This window comes from Ammospiza caudacuta, chromosome 1 (assembly GCF_027887145.1).
Source record: "Ammospiza caudacuta isolate bAmmCau1 chromosome 1, bAmmCau1.pri, whole genome shotgun sequence".
Taxonomy (NCBI): Eukaryota; Metazoa; Chordata; class Aves; order Passeriformes; family Passerellidae; genus Ammospiza; species Ammospiza caudacuta.
The window spans coordinates 150,325,808-150,343,371 of NC_080593.1; the positions used below are offsets into that span (position 1 = coordinate 150,325,808).

Below are 17,564 nucleotides of genomic sequence, written 5' to 3' on the forward strand. Positions count from 1 at the left end.
GCCAAACACAAGATACTGTCCCTTGAATTCTTCCTGAGACCAACAAAGGCTTTCCATTATTTACAAATCAAAAGCATTTAGAGACAATCATCTTTATTTTTTTTTTATTTAAAACAAGGAATGCCCTGTCACTATTATATAAGAAAAAATATACATCCTCCTATTTATACCCATCTCAACCAAGCATTCCAAAGAATAGAAAATCCTATTCATGCAGGTAATTGCTGCACAAAATAATAATAATAATAATAATAATAATAATAATAATAATAATAATAATAATAATAATAATAATAATAATAATAATAAATAAAATTGAAATAACAAAATACACTCTCCTGTTCCAACAATTTTTCCAATTTATCCTAGGAATTCTGTTTGCAAATTGTTGGAACAGTTGAAAATTATAAAATTAAATATAGTTAAATTAATATGATTATTTGCTTTTGATTATTAATTCCATTGCTAGTTTTTATTGTGTTTTTATTATGCATACCAGTTTTAAAAAGTGCATGCTTTATTTTTTTGTTTTTTTAATTTTGAACTGGCAAGCTAAAATGATCCATCTTCTCCTGCCTTTTTTTTTTTTTTTTAATGTTAATACAATCTAAAATCTAGCATTAAAAAATTTACCATGATACACCTGGTATATTGACTGCTTATGGCGCATGCTTCTCTTGGCAAAAAAAGAAAACCAAAACAAATTGGCTCCCCTCCCACCCTCCCCTTTCCTTTTGGAAGCAATCTAAAAAAAGCAGGCTGGAACACAACTGCTTCAAGGGCAAAAGAAAAAAATAATACCTGATGCTTTAATTTTTGTCACATGGCACTGGTTGTGGAATTGCACACGCACACACACAGGCACACACACCCAGCACTCACACAGGCACACGCACACACACTGCAACCTGCTCATAAGGAAAAAAGTTTGTTAGGTCAGGAGTGCCAGTGGCACATGAAGGCTCCCAGCTGTGTGTGCAACTTTGGATTTGGTACCCACTTCACGTCACCTTGAATCCTCTGACATCCACCAAGGGGGTAATGTAAGGCATACTTTGCTGGAACAGTAATAATCCATGCTTCATGCTCAAGAGCTGAGTCTCAGAGGAGGACTGGCTTGCTCGACTCCCTTTGGCCTCGCTCCGTCTCACTCAAGGAACAGAAAGACCCAAAACAACAAAGAACTGGGAAAAACAAGGAAAGCAAAATAAGACAAATCCCTTTAAATGGACTTCCGCCGTTTCATCAGCCTGTGGTTATCTGTAAAGCTGTGCAACCCAGGTGAGATGGAGCTGACAGGAGATGGGAAAAGGCTGTTTTTTAATGTGCTTGGCGAGATCTCCTCTATCTTGTAAGAGATGGAGTGAAAGTACTGGGGGTTCAGCTTCGAGCTGAACGAATTTTGGTGGGACACCACCCGGCTGGTGTACTCGTGGGACCTGTAACACATGCAGGAACAAACTGACTGGAGGTCTGTCACCTCGGCCTTGTAGCGCGGCCGGCCGTGCTGGGAGTCCTCCTGGATGTGGATAATCATGCTGTTGCGGTTCCCTGCCAGGGACGCCCGCTCCTCGGCATCCCTCCTCTCATCCTCACTGTTCATGGTCAAGAACCTGAGAACAACCAGATTTAGAAATGCCCCGATAACTGTCAACCCCACTAGAATGTACATAAAGCTAAAAGCCACGTAGAGAGGCTTCTTCTGAAGGGCCCCTTTGGTCTGCAGGGCCACATAGTCTCCAAAGCCTATCGTAGTCAATGTTATAAAGCAGTAATAGTAAGCGTGGAAAAAGCTCCATTCCTCGTACTGGGAAAAGGCTGCTGCTCCAATGCAGAGTGTCCCCATGCAGGAGAAGAACCCCACAGTGACCATGTTTTCCATGGAGACCTCGGTGCTCCTCATGCCACAGCACTTTTTGATGCGTTTCAAGAGGTACTTGACGAAGGTGTTCATGCGCTCACCCAGGCTCTGGAACATGACGAGGGTCAGAGGGATCCCCAGCACGGCGTAGAACATGCAGAAAGCCTTCCCTGCATCCGTCCCTGGGGCAGCGTGTCCGTAACCTGGAGGGGGGATGGAAACACACCACAGTCAGTGTTATGAGTAAAAAAATGGTTACCCATTTGTTTTAAAAGTTTGGGGAGATACAAGTTGAGCTGGTTGCTGGCAGAGGAGAGTTCTTTGTTAACTTCATGTTGTAATCACCTGTTAAGAGTCGGTGGTTAACTCCCTATTGTTGAGAATTCCCCTTTTTGTCAGTACCACCCTGCCTGCTGCCAGGTGGATGACCCTTCTCGGACAGTGAGAGGAGGGGACATCGGGGGGCACGCAAATGACCTCGGAGCCAGCATGCCACGGGAAAGCCACACCACCAAACTTACCAAAAAGACCCAAAAACAACAAGCCAACACAGAATTAAGAGATTGAAGTGATGTCTGGATGTGAGGAACAAAGTTCAGAGCCTGCAGAGACCCTGAGACCCTTTTTTGCCCCTCGCCCTAGCCACAGAGGACCTAGAGGCTAGAGGCAGGACCCTGAAGGTCAAACCACAAAAGAGAACAAGGGATTTTCCCGATGCTCTCGTGAGGAAGGAACCCCCAGCTCTGCCCACAGAGCAGTGGCCAAAGCTGCATCTTCCTCCTTCTCCGAGTCTCTCCTGGGAGCGGCAGCGCTTGAGCACGGACCCAGCGGTTCTCCCCACCCAAGCTGATCACTTTTATTAAAAGCATTAAAAATGAGAAAAGTCTCCTGCCCATGTTTATTTCAGTCAGCAGGGCAGGGGATGGTCACGGTTCCCCCATCAAGCAAGCCACATAAATCACTCTGATGCTGTTACAGACATATTTTCTGAAAAATCCTTTTGCCAGGATCTTTTCTCCTGAGAAGCTGGGAAGCTTCATCTTCTCCATGTTTTGCTGCTTTGGAATGTGATTTGGAGAACTGTTTACCCAGCATGTGAATTGTTTTTACTTGATGACCAATGACAGCCAGCTGTGTCAAGGCTGCGAGCAGTCACAAGATTTTATTATTCATTCCATTCTTTTCTAGCTTTCTGATGTTTCCTTTCTCCTTTCTGTAGTATAGTTTTAGTACATAATTTTCTTTTAATATAATATATATAATAAAATCAGCCTTCTGAAACACGGAGTCAAGATTCATATCTCTTCCCTTGTCCTGGGGACCCTCAAACACCACCACATGACACCCCAGCCAGTTTCAAAGCTGCAGGGACACTGCAGTCACACCATCTTCCCATATCTCCTCACCCATGCCCTGTGTCTGGAGTAAACAAGGCACAGAACAACAACGTTCACACAGAAGTGGGAAAGGTGAAAGACTGAGCAGCCTGTTCTGCCTCAATGTTCTGCCTCAATGTTCTACCTCAACAATGCTGAGTTTCCAAAACAGAGTTATATCACATTCATTAACTGGAGAAATTTCATGTCTGTTCAGTGTCACAGGCAAAAGTGGAAATTTTAGAAATAGATCGACTTTCTCAGGGTGTTTTTGAGAGTAGTTGGTGTTGGTCTGTCCCAAAACCAGAGTATAGTAATGGCATCCAAATTTTGTGTCTGCTGACAGCACAGAGTTAACAACATCCACAGGCTCACCAGCCAAAGAAATTTCTTTTAAACTCTCCCATTCTGAATAAGCCTTTCTCCCAGTTACCTAATGAAAGTGACTCATTGCTGGAACACCATAGGAATTTAGGGATCTGATGCCCATTCTATCTTTACTTACTGGAAGAATAAACAACTTACCAGCTTGTGCCATAGTTTTACAGCTTTGACAGTTAGTATGGAAAAGGCAATTTCATCAGGATGTTAAACTAGTCCAAGAAGAGAGGATGTACCACATTTCACAGCATAGTTTTCAGAGGGTAAAATCATGGCCAGTCATTCTAAATCAAACCATAAGCAGGGGGCTGTTTTGATTTTAGAATTATACCTATTCAGATTACATTGCTTTAAAAATCTAGGTTTCTTACAGGTGAGATTTTAAGAGACTGTACCAAAGTCTCCAAAATGAGATGGCTGGGACCCACTTGCCCTTTGTGTCCATTCACCAGGTGGGTACCACTATCTAGAGTCCCTTTACAGTCAGTGAGAAGAACTGTGAAATTCACAAGGGCAGTTCCTGTTGTGTACACAGAGATGTCTAAAACAGGTCAGTGAGTTATTCTCAGGAGAAATCTATTCCTCTACAATCATTATAATAGAAATCTTGGGACAGAACTCTGTTCAAGATTAATACACCTACATTTATGTGTCTGCATGTGTTCTATGTGTCCAAACTCCTGTTGCAGTCAACAAAAATGCTATGCAAACAGGCAGCAGTGAGTTATTTCACTGACCATCCCAAGTCTGGCAGGAAGAAATGACAGTTCTGACTGCTCATTGATCATGTTCATTAGGTCCCCATTAGACTGACTAGACATCTGTTGACCACAGAAGAATTTAGACACCCACAGCACTGGCAGACAACTACCTGTAAACAGCCAAATGAAGATACCCTAATCATGATGGTCGCCTTGAGTGACTGTCTCCAGTGCAGCTGCCTGAATTGGAGATACTGAGGGTTTAAATCAGTTTTCCAGAAAGAACAATCTATCTTTATACCAGACCCCTGAGATATGAGGATACCCACAGATGGCTGGTAGATAAAGCACAGGGCATTCAGCAGACCCACACAGATCTTACAGATCTGAAGCTGGAGGACAGGTCTGACATGAGATACTACTGAGGAGCCCTGCCCATCACCTTTAGACTCAGGTCATGGACCTGCTACTCTGAGTTTGTCTAATTATTTTTCTAAACTGTTGACACTGCACACCTCCTCAGTCTCCTGTGGCAACAAATTCCAGAAGTTCACTATCTGCTATGTAAAAAAGGTACTTTTTAATTTCAAGTCTATCTCCTTGTTTCTGCTGGAACACCTTAGTTGCAGAATTGAAGTTCTAAATCTTTCTTATCTACCACCTTCATGTGTTCAGCTAAACTCAGCTTTATCTCTGATCTCAGGTTTTTTCTGTCTAAACTGAAGCCACAGCCTTTTTAACTCATATAGCAGAAATCACATTTCCTTGATCATTTCCATGTCCTTCTCTGGATCTTTTGTAGCTCTGCCACACCAGTGCTGAGGTGCAGAACGCAGAATTCTGCCTTCCTCAGGATGGGGCTGCATCTCAGAGTCTGCACTTTTACTAGAACTAAAATACAAACACCAGGCAACCTTCAAAATGTAAAGTGAGACTAGACTAAAGGAAAATAAAACAAGAAAACCAGCAAGAATCCCCTTCAAAAAGCAACAGGTTTATTCTTAGGTAAGTTGGTATTTGTTGATGGATGGGTTGTAAAAACCACTTTACAAAAGAAGCACAAAACTCAAAACAGGAGTTTCTTTTCCAGGTTACGGAGGAAAGAGATTCACCTGTTGTATTGAGCCAGGTAGTCTGTTCATCATAAAAAGCAGTTTCCAAATTACCTGGAAAAGGAAGTGTCTTCACCAGATTGATGATGGGTTAGTTCCACCTGACTGTCACTCAATAAAGGCTATAATTGCCTCTCATTACTAAGATCAGCTTTTGAACTACAGGGGTGTTAATTACACCAGGGACGTCTTCCTATTTTACAGCTTTAGTTACAGATGATAAAGAGAAGGAAAGCTTCAGAAAATGTGATTTTCCAGATGGTTGCAGAGATAGCAGTTGGTGGAAACAACTTTTACTTTGCATTCTAAAAAAATATTTGGGGTGAAAAAAAGTTTATTTTGATCTCACTATATCCTTCCCATCAAATATATCCCCAAGAAACAGTTTAGGGACGTAATACAACATTAATATTATGTGCTTGCATGTTATCTCACAGTTGAATTTCTAAGATTTTTCACTGACTTTGTAATTATTTATGCCATAAAATACAAATATATCCATATCCCTGTTTTACAGATAGGGAAGCACAGACACCAGCAGGCTTTAGTTTCCCTCCAATTCACATATGTAGATAGAAAATCCAGAAATTCTGACTTGTATTCTGCTCCAAGTCATACTCATGTTCCCCAATATCAGATAAATGTCTCTTACTGCATTTTCACCTTGAATCTGGGGTAAAGAAAGAACTTTATTAATGAAGCTGGAATAAGAGTCTACAAATAGATTAATGTATAGAGGATTAGAGACACATATTTATCCTATACAACATGGCTATAAGGAATTGCCATTGCCTTAAACACTCTGAAATGAGGGGTGTGAAAATACCCCATTCCGTTACTTAAGCTTTGCAGAACCCACTCAGCATTGTACAGAATAATACATGGAAAGCAAACTGCAGCAGTGCCTGTTCTCTGAAATTCAGTATTTTTCGAATCTATTATAAACCATTGCCTTCTTAACATCAGAGACTGCCTCTGGGAAAAAGGGGAAGGTGAGTAATTGCCAGAGGAAGAGGGGCACAAAGGAGCAGTAATGCTGGCAAAGGACACAGGTCACAGTCTCCAGGGAGTTGGGTTTTACTTGCATCAAGGAAAGGCAGAAGTGGAAGCAACTGCCTTGGTAGAAGACTCCAGCTACCAAAATTCTTCCTGATTTCCTCTACACAAATGTCACTGCCCTTTAGCAGAGTATACAGAGATGACTTTGTGTCATCATTAAGAAAAACAAGGCTTAAAGAAAAACAGAAGCATTAATGATGACATCAGGACTTCTCTCTCTTCCATGGTGAAGAAGAAATATCAAACAGGAGAGACCTTAGTACTGGGTACAGGAAATGCATCCCTTAACAAGCCACAGAGCTGAGGTAAGAGTGAGAAAGGCATAGAAGGAGCTCTACACTGGACCACAACTGAACAAACACTGCCCATCCTACTCCAGTGCAGTAACTGCTTTGCTGAGGTACCACAACACAGCAAAGTGACCACAGCAGGCAGCTTGGTCTGCTGTTTAATGAGATATCATTGGAATGATCAAGGAAAGTCTAAATAACTCTCCCTCTGATTGGAAGCAATGCCATTAGGGCCCTCCCTCACTTTCAAACCCCCTCCCAGCTGGTTAGGGTTTCAAGAGCTCATCTGGGCGCGCACCAAGAAGAACAGCTTGGCACAAAGAAATGTCATGTTTCAGTGTCACTTCTGGACTGTGAAGCACCAATACCCCACAAAATCCATCTCCTCCCAGTCCTGGAACAGCTGGGCTACAGACACCAAGCAGAACTGTAGGAAGGTGTAGGCAAAGGAAGACAAGAATCACACTGTAAGGGGTAGCCCCAAATCAGTTCTCTGTTTGGGATCTTCCCTGCCTTTGGTTTTTCCAGGCCTTTTCCATTCCTTGATGAAAAACTTTCAAAGAACTTGTGCACCTACATGTAATTCTAGAAGAAAAAAATAATTCCATTTTGTTGTTTGCCAGGTTGTAGCTATAAAGGTCTGAAGAAAAACCACTTAGAGCCTTCTTCAACACTTAATTTTTTATGGTACCTTTCAGATGAGACACAGAGAGAAAATATTCATTACAATCTCTATGCGGTCCAGCTGGGGAACACCCCAGTATATTTCTCTGGGTTCTAAAGAGACATTGTCCTGGTGTACCAGCCCACAAGCAGAACCTGCAGAGGAGCTCTGTGCACACCCACCCTGAATCCAACAGTGACCACAAGCAGATGGCTGAGGAAGAGCAGCCTAGGAATGCTATAATTACGTGTGAGTTTTCCCCAAAAACTTCATGGGCCAGGTTCATTATTTGGTGGTCAGGGATTTCTTAAGTCAGTTTTTGCTGGGTTTAGTAACACAAAATGGATTTCTCTTCCATGAGCCTGGGCATTGTCCCTTCCATGTCTTTGACATCCTGTGGCGAGAAGGTTCATAGAACAACCATCTGTTCTCTAAAAAAATTGCCATTGCTTCTTTACTTCACTTTCATTTCTATCATTTGATGGCAATGGGATCTCCTCCTTTTTGGAAGAGACCAGGAACAATCATTCCCCATTCCCCTTCTTTGTGTAACTCATGACTTTATAGACCTTTTATCCCAAAAATTCCATGTGGCCTTCAGGCCCCAAGCAAGTACCTCTAACACTTTGCAGCCTCATGTGGGCAGAGCAGCTTGCTGAGATCTACATCAGTGATTTCTGCACCACACTCAGCTGCAGGGTACAGACAGGTCTGCAACATCTGTCCTGTCCTCCAACACAAATTCCCTGAAATAACACTTTGCTTCTAGGGCAAAAAGAATCTTAAACAAATTCATGCTATTGTAATGATACAGACTTCTTAGAGTAAGTAAATTCATAACAAAAAGAAAACATTATGGGAAAAAATCCTGCATATATTCAGTGTGTTGCATCTACATAGTAGCCATCTCCAACACTGCAAGGCAGTATCTACTCTAGCAAACTAAACTGGGCTCAAGTTCTGCCAGGGGAGCTTTAGGTTAGATATGAGGGAAAAAAAATAATGAAAAGGAATGTAAAGCATCGGAACAGATTGCCCAGGGAAGCAGTGGAGTGTTTAGAAAACCTGGGAATTTGGCACTTGAGCACATGGTTTAATGGTAAACATGGGACTGGTACTGGGTTGACCATCGGACTTGATCTTAAACATATTTTACAATCTTAACAATTCTGTGATTCTGAGGATGAATTCCACCACCAGCCCATGATGTTCACACTCTGCCAGCAGCCCAGATTATGGTTTCCTCTGGAATAACCAGCACTGTCCTAGGCAAAGCCCAAGCCTGCTCCACACATGGAGGGTAACACTGGCCAGGGTCCCCTGGAACCAGCACTGTCCTGGTGCAGAACATGTGTTTATCTATTTCTGGCACTCAGGGTGACATCTCTGTTGGCCTCTGTGTCCCACAAAACGCAGGTCCTGCTTCACTTAGAGCACAGATGGAGCCTGCATTGGTTTCTGAGCAATTTTCTGCATTGGGTTCTGTCAGAGATTGAGAGAGGTTTGTCTCTAGATGTGCAATGTACCAGGCCAAGTACATTGCATGCCAGTGTTAAAAAATAAAACCTGTGGCAGTGGTGAGTTAGTTATAGGTTGTGCTCAGGCCAGAGTGTGTCTTCAGAGCAGCTGAGCCTCAATCACATTCACATTCAATGTGCAACGAGTCTTGGATATCTTGAATCTCAAAGCAATGCTCTACATTATTCATGAGGGATGCTCTGTTTCTCTTAGGAGAAGGTTTCTCCCCTCATTCATCTACACATCATTCATCCCCATGATGGGCATCTCGGCCAGGAAAGGAATTAACTTCTCCATCCCTGTGACTCAAACCATTCTTACTCATGCTGGCAGCAGTCCAGGCCAGAAGATAATGAAGAGAGGATAATGGCACCTGTTCTTCAGATGGGCAAGTGTGATTCAGATTAAAACATCTTCCTGATGTCACACACTTCACTTCAGAGGTTCATCTACGTCAGAGGAACCACCACAAGGATCAGGCTGTGTCTGCTGGATTTGCTGCTTGTGCTTTCAGCTTTCAGCAGAGAGAAGAAACAACGTGGCCTTTGTGGTGCAGATGAAAGAGATTTTCAGGAGGGATCAGAGAGATGCTTTATCTTGCTAACTGGTAGTAACTCATTCACCAGGACAAAGGCTTTCTCCTGTAAGGTAATCAAGAGCTGCTGTTACCTGGATGAAAGCTGCTGTGTAGCTACACCATCCTCCTGGCACATGGGCTCTGCTCACTGCTCCCCCTCCTCTCTGCCACGTCTGGCCTCTCCCTGTATCCTGCTGCCTTTCTCCTCAAACATCTCCAGGACCTCTTTGTTCTTTTATTCCCTCGTCAGTTGGTCTCACTATCAACTTCAGCTGAGCAATCTCTCTTAGTTTTGCACATCCCCTTCCATCCTCAAAGACATCCTCCCCTTCCATGCTCAAAAGACAGTCTCTGATGTCAGGATAAAGCATGGCACATGTCTCCCTACAGGAACACACAGCAATATGTGATAATATCATCTCCTGTTGTGAAGACAGGGACATCACAGGAGAGGAAAAAGAATCTGCACCCTCAAATCCTATATCCTTCAACGAACTTGTCATGGCCTCTCATCCTGCCTCATCCCTGGTCTGTTAAAATTGCCTCCATGTCATGGCTGCAGAAGTAAGGTCTCACCACTTTGGAGATTACACTCAGTGCTTTGTTTTATATCAAACCTTCAGAAGATCTCCTGTTCTGGGTGGTAAGGATGCAACAGGCTTCCAGGGATTTTTTTTCTCCCCACCACAAGGAAAACTTATTTTCTTCTTGATCTTGAAATCAAACTTGCAAGATGTTCAGGGAAAACAGCTTCAAAATCACTCTGATGGGAGAGGCAGGCACAGGCAACATGCAGCAAGAAAATGAGAAGGAAAAGGAAGAAAAAGCTTCTCTCTGTGATTTCTGGGATCTGCTGAGCAGCAGGTGAAATCAGCCAAAGCCAGTCTTGCAGGTGGAAGGCCACTCATGCACACTGTGAGGTGGGACAGACAAGAGTTTGGCCTCAGGAGAGGTCAGGACAGACAAGAGTTTGGCTTCTGCAGCAGTGGCTCCTGTGAGCTCACCTGGGATGCTCAATCTGCTGCTCAATCAGCAGCAGACCTGAAGGACTCATCCAAAACTGATAAGACTGATAACTACTCATTATTCTGCCACATTTCCTCACTCCCTTTACTATCCAGGTCTGCAGCCATCCCACGTGATCTCCCTTATGGAACCTGAACCTCCTGCTCTGGAGCATTAGTGGTAGCAATTTTTTCCTATAGCTTCTCTTCCTCCCACACCAAGTTGCAGTAAATTCTGGCATGGTGGATGCTCTGCATCACCCAAAATGCCTGTTGGCATCAGTCCCCAGCCCTGACCATCACCAGATGTGGCTAAACCATGTTCCATTGGAAGGTTCAACTATAGGGAAAGTACCAAGAGTGCTTGTGCAGCTGCTTGAGAGCACAGCCATGAATTCTTACAGCCTCAGTGGAGCAGGAGCTGAAGCTATCAGCTGTAACAGCATTCTGGGCAGTGCTCCTGAGGGTGGAACTTGAGGAGACAGTTCTGTTTCTCACACTGACTGAAATTATAAGGATCCAAAGGCAGAAATGTAGTGAAACACAGCCATGCTCATTTCTGATTCAGGGCAGGACTTCTGGGTTGGCTGGTTTCAGCTGGGGACCACATGTAATACAGTCAGGTGTTCTCTCTATAAGAAGTTGACCCTCTTGAAGAGATTTCCTTTGGATTCTCAAAGGATCAAGGCAAATAATGTGTTCCAGTCCCGGAAAGGCTCTCAGTAAGGTCATGTTCATGAGACACTTTGGAGAATTGTGTTTCAGAGGATCTCAGACTGCTTAGACTGCATTCCCCTCCTTGTTCCCTGCCTGGACTCCACCACCAGCATGTACATCTTCTCTTCCCTGCTGGATGCCTCCCTGGAGAGATGAGGACACAAACCCATTCAGTTCCTTGGGGTAGAGCAGTTGGAGGTGCTGCTTATTCTGTCAGAGACTTGTGCCCAGGTAGTTTCAACATTCCCCCAGGTGGAAATTCCTGGGAATTTCTTTGCTTCCCCTGGAAAAGTTCTTGTATTCCTCCTGGATTTAGACCCCAGCAGGACACAGCTCCTCTCCTTTGAGACCTCTTGTTTCTGCATAATGCAAAAACACAGATTTGGTCACATTTGGGCCTTTCAAACACTCACTGGGTTATGGCAGTAAGGAATAGGTTTATGGGTTTAAACCAAGGCTTAAAAAACTTTCATTTTTCTAATTAGTTCAGTCTTTTTCTCATTCTTGGTAAGGATGAGCCATCTATATCCATATCTCTGCCCATCTGTTTTTCTTCCACGGTAACTTTGAAGCTGCTCACCAATTTCCACCACTTAGAAGAAACTGTAATGTGAACTTGATAGTGATCTGTTCTGCTGGGCCTGCCATCTGGTCAATCTGTGAATACACATAAAAGGGCCTAAAAATCAACACACCCATAGTGCAGGCTCAGCTGCAGCTGGGATCAGCTCATTCTCTGGCCAGTGATTGCAAAGAAACAGAGCTGGAGGTCCTGCAAGGTGGGGTGAGATGTAGAGGCATAGGAGAGAACTGCAGGAATAACATCTCTCCATAACCTTATAAAACAGCCTGTGATGGAAATCTGCCTGCAAGGATGGAGATGCAAGTCAGGGTTCAAGAGAACTGGGGATATTTCTGAGTATTTACTAAAAGAGTAAATAAGAGAAAGTGGGAAACTTCAAATGGCCCCATGAAATCACAGTCTTCTTGCTCATCTATCTGACACAGAAGATCTGATTATCTCAAACCTCCTCTGGTTGAACTTAGCTTCTACTTTTACTGCTTAGATAGGAGATGTCTGCAGTCCCTGGCAATTCTTTTGAATAAGGTAACAGAGCAGCTGAGGTAATTTCCACCTGGTTTACCACCTCCCAAGAAATCAAGGCTGCCAACACTCACCAGTTCATTTTGTACAGATAGAACAATATCTCAGCTCATCCTTAAAATTTCCTCTGCTTTCCAGAAAAGAGGCTGGGAAGAGAGGAGAGGTTCCTCTCCAGCTCTGTGAGGAGACAACCATTTGAGCAGCAGCGATTCTGGTGTACCAGATCTGCGTCTAGTGCACCATTCCTGACTCTTCCCAAAACCAACAGCAGCTCTTTGCTGGATTTCCTTCCAGCTGGGCAGCAGTTGACAGCTGACTTCTGAGTCAATATTTTCCCATGAGCTCTATTTTTGACTGTCCCTGCACTCTTTTCCTCCCTTCCCTCCTCTCTGCTTGGTTCTCTGAATCAATCAGAGGATTGACCTGAGGCTCACATCACATCCAGTCCCAAGACAAATCATGCCCAGAACAAGTTCTCAATCTGAAGAGAATCCTTGCAACCACTAGGAAAAGACTTTATCAGGTCGTGTTATCCATTCCCAGGGGATGGCATATGATTGTTCCTTACAATATATTCTCCAGGGCTTTGTCCAGTTTTGTTTAAATGATTGAAATAACAGGGTTTCTGCTCTCTCCCTTAGGAAATTGTTGCCCTGTCCAGTAGATTCAGCTATTAGGAAGTTCTTTTGTGATACACAGCCTGATACTTTTCTTGTTCTATGCTGCCTTTTATGACACTGATCTTTTGTAGCCCTCAATCCAACACCTCCATTTCTCTCCATCGCTGCTCACTCCTTTATACTTCTTGGAGGCAGCCACAGCTTCATTCCTTAGTTAATATTAGTTATAAACAGAGCTCTTGGAGGCAGATCCTGCAGCAAGAAAGACAAGAGGCATTCTACAACACATATACATATATATATATATACTATTCCTATTTACTTTCTTTAGAAGCAGCTCCTTATATGATCACTTTTATTGCACTTGTCTGCAACCACTCTTGCTCTTCAAAAAGTTCAGGATCTTTGCTAGAGCTGTGTGCAGCCTTTCTAGCTGCAGAACTGTGGTGTCAGGGTTATCAGTTCCCTGGACTGCAAAATATTATCCTTTTTGCATAAGTAGATGTGACTGACCATCACTGTAACTTTATGTCCTCACTGCATAGCAAACTTTACTTGATGCTGTCATTGCTTTACATCACAAAGGCTTTTTGCACTCCATGGGTGTGATTGCAATAAGCATTTTTTCCATATTCACCTATATAAATTGACTTCTTGGGCACTTTTAATAGTTTTCTGTAACTGACTTTTGTTGCTCACAGTTTATTGGCAATGACCTGAGTCTTCTCCATGAGGGAGGAAGATGAAGGACTCATCACTTACAGAGCTGGGAGGATGATCCAAACAGCACTCTGAGGGATCGGGGGAAATACATCAGGAAGAAGCACAGGGAATCATATCTTAACAAAAGACCAAAAATTAATGGGTTTCTTCTATGTTGTGATAATAAAAAAGAAGCATGAGAAACTTCTGTATAGTATTTGCAGGCATCCCCGTGGCAGGGAGGAATGATGAGGAGGACTCCATCTTATCAGAAGGCTAATTAATTACTTTATTATACTATATTATTCTATACTATACTGCACTATATTACATTACATCTAAACTGAATATGCCAAGCACTGAACTCTGCACACACTGCACAGAATTCTGTGACTGTCACCCAACACACACTCCTGGCCCTGCTAGGCCAGGGAAACAAAACACCATCACTTTGGGTTAACAATCTCCATATTGCATTCTACTTTGGCACAACACAGGAGCAGCAAATGAGATAAGAATTGTTCTTCCTTTCTCTGAGGTTCAGAGAATGTGCATCTCAGAAATATTCTTGGGGATAATTGTGGCTTGCTTTTCTCTGTGAAGAGAGATGTGGCTACACTTCTGATTCCACTTTTTTCAAAGAATTAGTTATTTTCAAACTGCCAGGTCTGAGTCTTTGCAGGGTTAACACGATCCTGCTCTCAGCTCTCAGTCTGACACTGCCAGGGCTTGAGAAGCTGTATCTGAACAAAAACCCTGTAAAACAAAGATTACCAAAGGCCAGCTCAGAGCAGTGACTGAGCCCATTAATGACGCAGCACCCACATCCTCTGGAACTCTGATGTCACTGTCCAGTGCAGTTCACAGAGTAATGTTCATAAATCCATGTGACATCAAATGCTGCCAGGTCTGCTAAAACACAGCACACCCAGCAAGAGATAGGGGGTGATGGTCAGGAAAGTGGTTCAGATGTGTTTGCATTGAGGTAAAAACTTGCATTTTTCCTTCTACAACTTTCCCCTTTGTGCAGCTAAGGGACACACAGGAGCACAGACAACTTGCCATGAGTTTGCTCATGGATCTGTTTCAATTTTGTGCTGTTTCTACTGCAGATTTTTTCCCATGTGGAAGAGTATTTTTTCCAACTTTAAAAAAATATTAAGAGGTCCATGGTATTTTAAGTAGATTCTCCTTTCTGCTGTTGAGGACTTTCCCCATCCTAAGCTAAAGGAAGGGTTAGTTATTCCCACTGTGCTTAGGTTCAGTCCCTGCTAGAAAAACATGCCAGCAAATCAATTTAGAGACACAACTTTGTCTAGATCAGAGCTTTCTCTGTTTTAGACAAACTTACACAGATACAAAATCCTTTCTTCCAGGGAAGTCTCTGTGTCAGCAGGTAAACAGCCAAGTCTGAAAGAACCAATAATTCCTCTTCCCTCTCCTTTGCCTGTGATTCTCTGTCCCTTAATGACCACAATAAGAAACTAGCCAGAATGACAAAAGTTTTCCTGCTTCTACAACTTTGCAATCATAGACTTCTTTAAATCAGTTACAGCATTTATTGTACCCTTATCTGAAGAAAAGCATCCCCAAATATATCTTCTGAATCTGCCTGGCGGCAGTTTTGGCCAAGGTTATCTCCCCTGCAGACACTCTAATTTTGCAGCAGCTTTATTAATTGAAACCTGCCTTTAATGATCTAACAGCAAAAGTCAGTGGAATCTGCTGTAATTTCTACCCAAGTTCAACACATATAGGCTGAGCAGTGTTTCTATTGGATTTATAGATAGATTTCAGTGTAAGCACTACATGGATTTCATTAAAAACAAAGTAAAAACAATGCTGAAATGCTTTGGGTTCAGTTTCTTTTACCAAGGTACATGTTTTGTTTTCTTTCTTTTTTCTCTTGCTATTGTTCCCCCCAAAAAGCCTTATGCTTGAAAATACAAGCAAAGAGAGATGCCTCAATTATCCCCTACAAACTTTAAAGTCTGTTCTGTCAGTTATTGTTGAAAAACTGAAATCATTCAATCAAAACTTCTGTGAAGGAAGAAGTTCAATTCTGATTGAGAAAGTATTTTTGAAGCTGAAACCAAGAAAGATAATGTAAATATATTGCACAATGGTGCTGTCCTGTCCAGCTTTCCACTGAGCCAGTTCTAACTTTGAGACACATCTGTCCTTGTACTTTAAAGACAGAAGAGCTGAGCTAAAACATGAAGGTCAAAGTTTTGCACCATTGTTCAGCTTTGGCTGTGGGAAGATTTCCTGGAATTGCTGTTTCAGGGTAATCACACCAGCCTAACTCACTGGGCTGGCACTTTCAGCTGAAGCAACCTCAGACATTTTTCTGATGGCAACTTTGATCTCACAGAAGCAAGGACACACCAGGAGCAGAGAGACCTTGGTACCTTTCTCCAAAAAGACAAAGCCAGAAGCAGTTCTCATAGGATGCTGTTCCAGCCATCAGAAACCGCCCAGCTAAAGTCAGGAAAATGAGCCTAAGAGATATTAAACCCACAACTTCATTGTGCATTGAAAAGCTCCTTCCTAAAAAGACAGAGGTACACCTCAGTTAGGGCTCCCATCTCCACCAATCAAGCTGTAAGGCTGTCCCCAAACTCACTGCTCTTACAGCTAAAAGTTTTCCTGTTTTCAATCCAAACTTGTTCGAGGTCTGATTCTTCTCATGGAAGTTCTCAGCTCAAACAGCAACCCACCCAATTTGCCTTTCCTACAGACTAATAAAGATGAGCCACATCTCACCAGCCTAGTTTGTTTGTTTGTTTGTGTGTTTTTTCCAAGGAGGAATAAACCAGTCACAGCTAGTCTGTTGCATTAGACAGGGTCACTTTGATAGCATTTTCCACCTTTCCAGCTTGAATTCAATTTTCTTGGACATCAACAACCCAAATTTAGATACAGAACCACAGAAATTCAATGGTGCATTTGTACAGACTTCAAACTGTATTTCATACAACTTTAGACAGCTCTTGTATACAGCACTGACACAAAACCTGAAATGAAGTACTGCATCTCAAACCTACCCGTCCTTGGTTTGTAACTAAAAATCCATAGGATCTCATTTTGTCTTACAGTGATGAAAATGGAGTAATTTTTCTTGGTGTCTGTGAACTCACAGCACTGTAACTCAAGTACACATGAATTCATGATTTAACCAGAAGCAAGCATGAGCTAAGTGAGCTAAGCTCCATGTAGCATCAAACAGATGGATGCTAAAAAGAAACTTTCCATATACTGCAAGCAACTCTCCCATGAAATGACCCATGAAAAGCAGGATGGGGTTCACATGCAGCACCGAATCCTGAAGCTGACAGACATATCCCAATTAGGTATTCTACAAGTGCATCTGTTCAAACTCCTCAACACATTTCCAGTGCCCAGAAAATCCTTTTGCTGAGACCAATCACCTCCCCTTTTACTTCTTTGTTGTTTGCAGACATTTACCTTTTCCCCACCAGCCCTGATAAGCACAGCAAGCAGAGAGATTGCAGGAGGCAGCAGAGTGAGACACCATTTAATGCACCTGACTAGGCATAATCAGAGCCATCCATCACTTCAGTTTTCTATTCCCAGCCAAAAGGAATAGTCAAACTGAATGGGGAGAAATGGGAAGTCACTTAGAAAAACTTTGTCAAACCCCTCACTATTTATCTTCTGTTGGGTGGAAAACAATGACCTACTATATTATTTTAATATCACAACCAGTGTTTTTCATTTTATTTCATCACTGAACTCCTCCATACAAGGTGGCTCAATAAATCAGACTGACAAAGTACTTAATGGAAGATTTCTGAGCAGTCATAAACATCATTTGCACAGTTTTTATACCTGAGAACCTCCACTGTGATCCAAG

The 17,564-nt window shown here is 42.7% G+C and overlaps 1 protein-coding gene across 1 annotated transcript in view; it reads right to left on the bottom strand.

The window, feature by feature from the left end:
- Positions 1 to 1,222: 1,222 nt before the first annotated feature.
- KCNK9 (potassium two pore domain channel subfamily K member 9) overlaps positions 1,223 to 17,564 on the bottom strand; it is an 88,010-nt gene continuing 71,668 nt past the window's right edge. The window contains exon 2 of the mRNA XM_058818184.1: positions 1,223 to 2,064. Within this exon, the coding sequence (XP_058674167.1) occupies positions 1,223 to 2,064 (842 nt within the window). The remainder of the gene's footprint in view (positions 2,065 to 17,564) is intronic.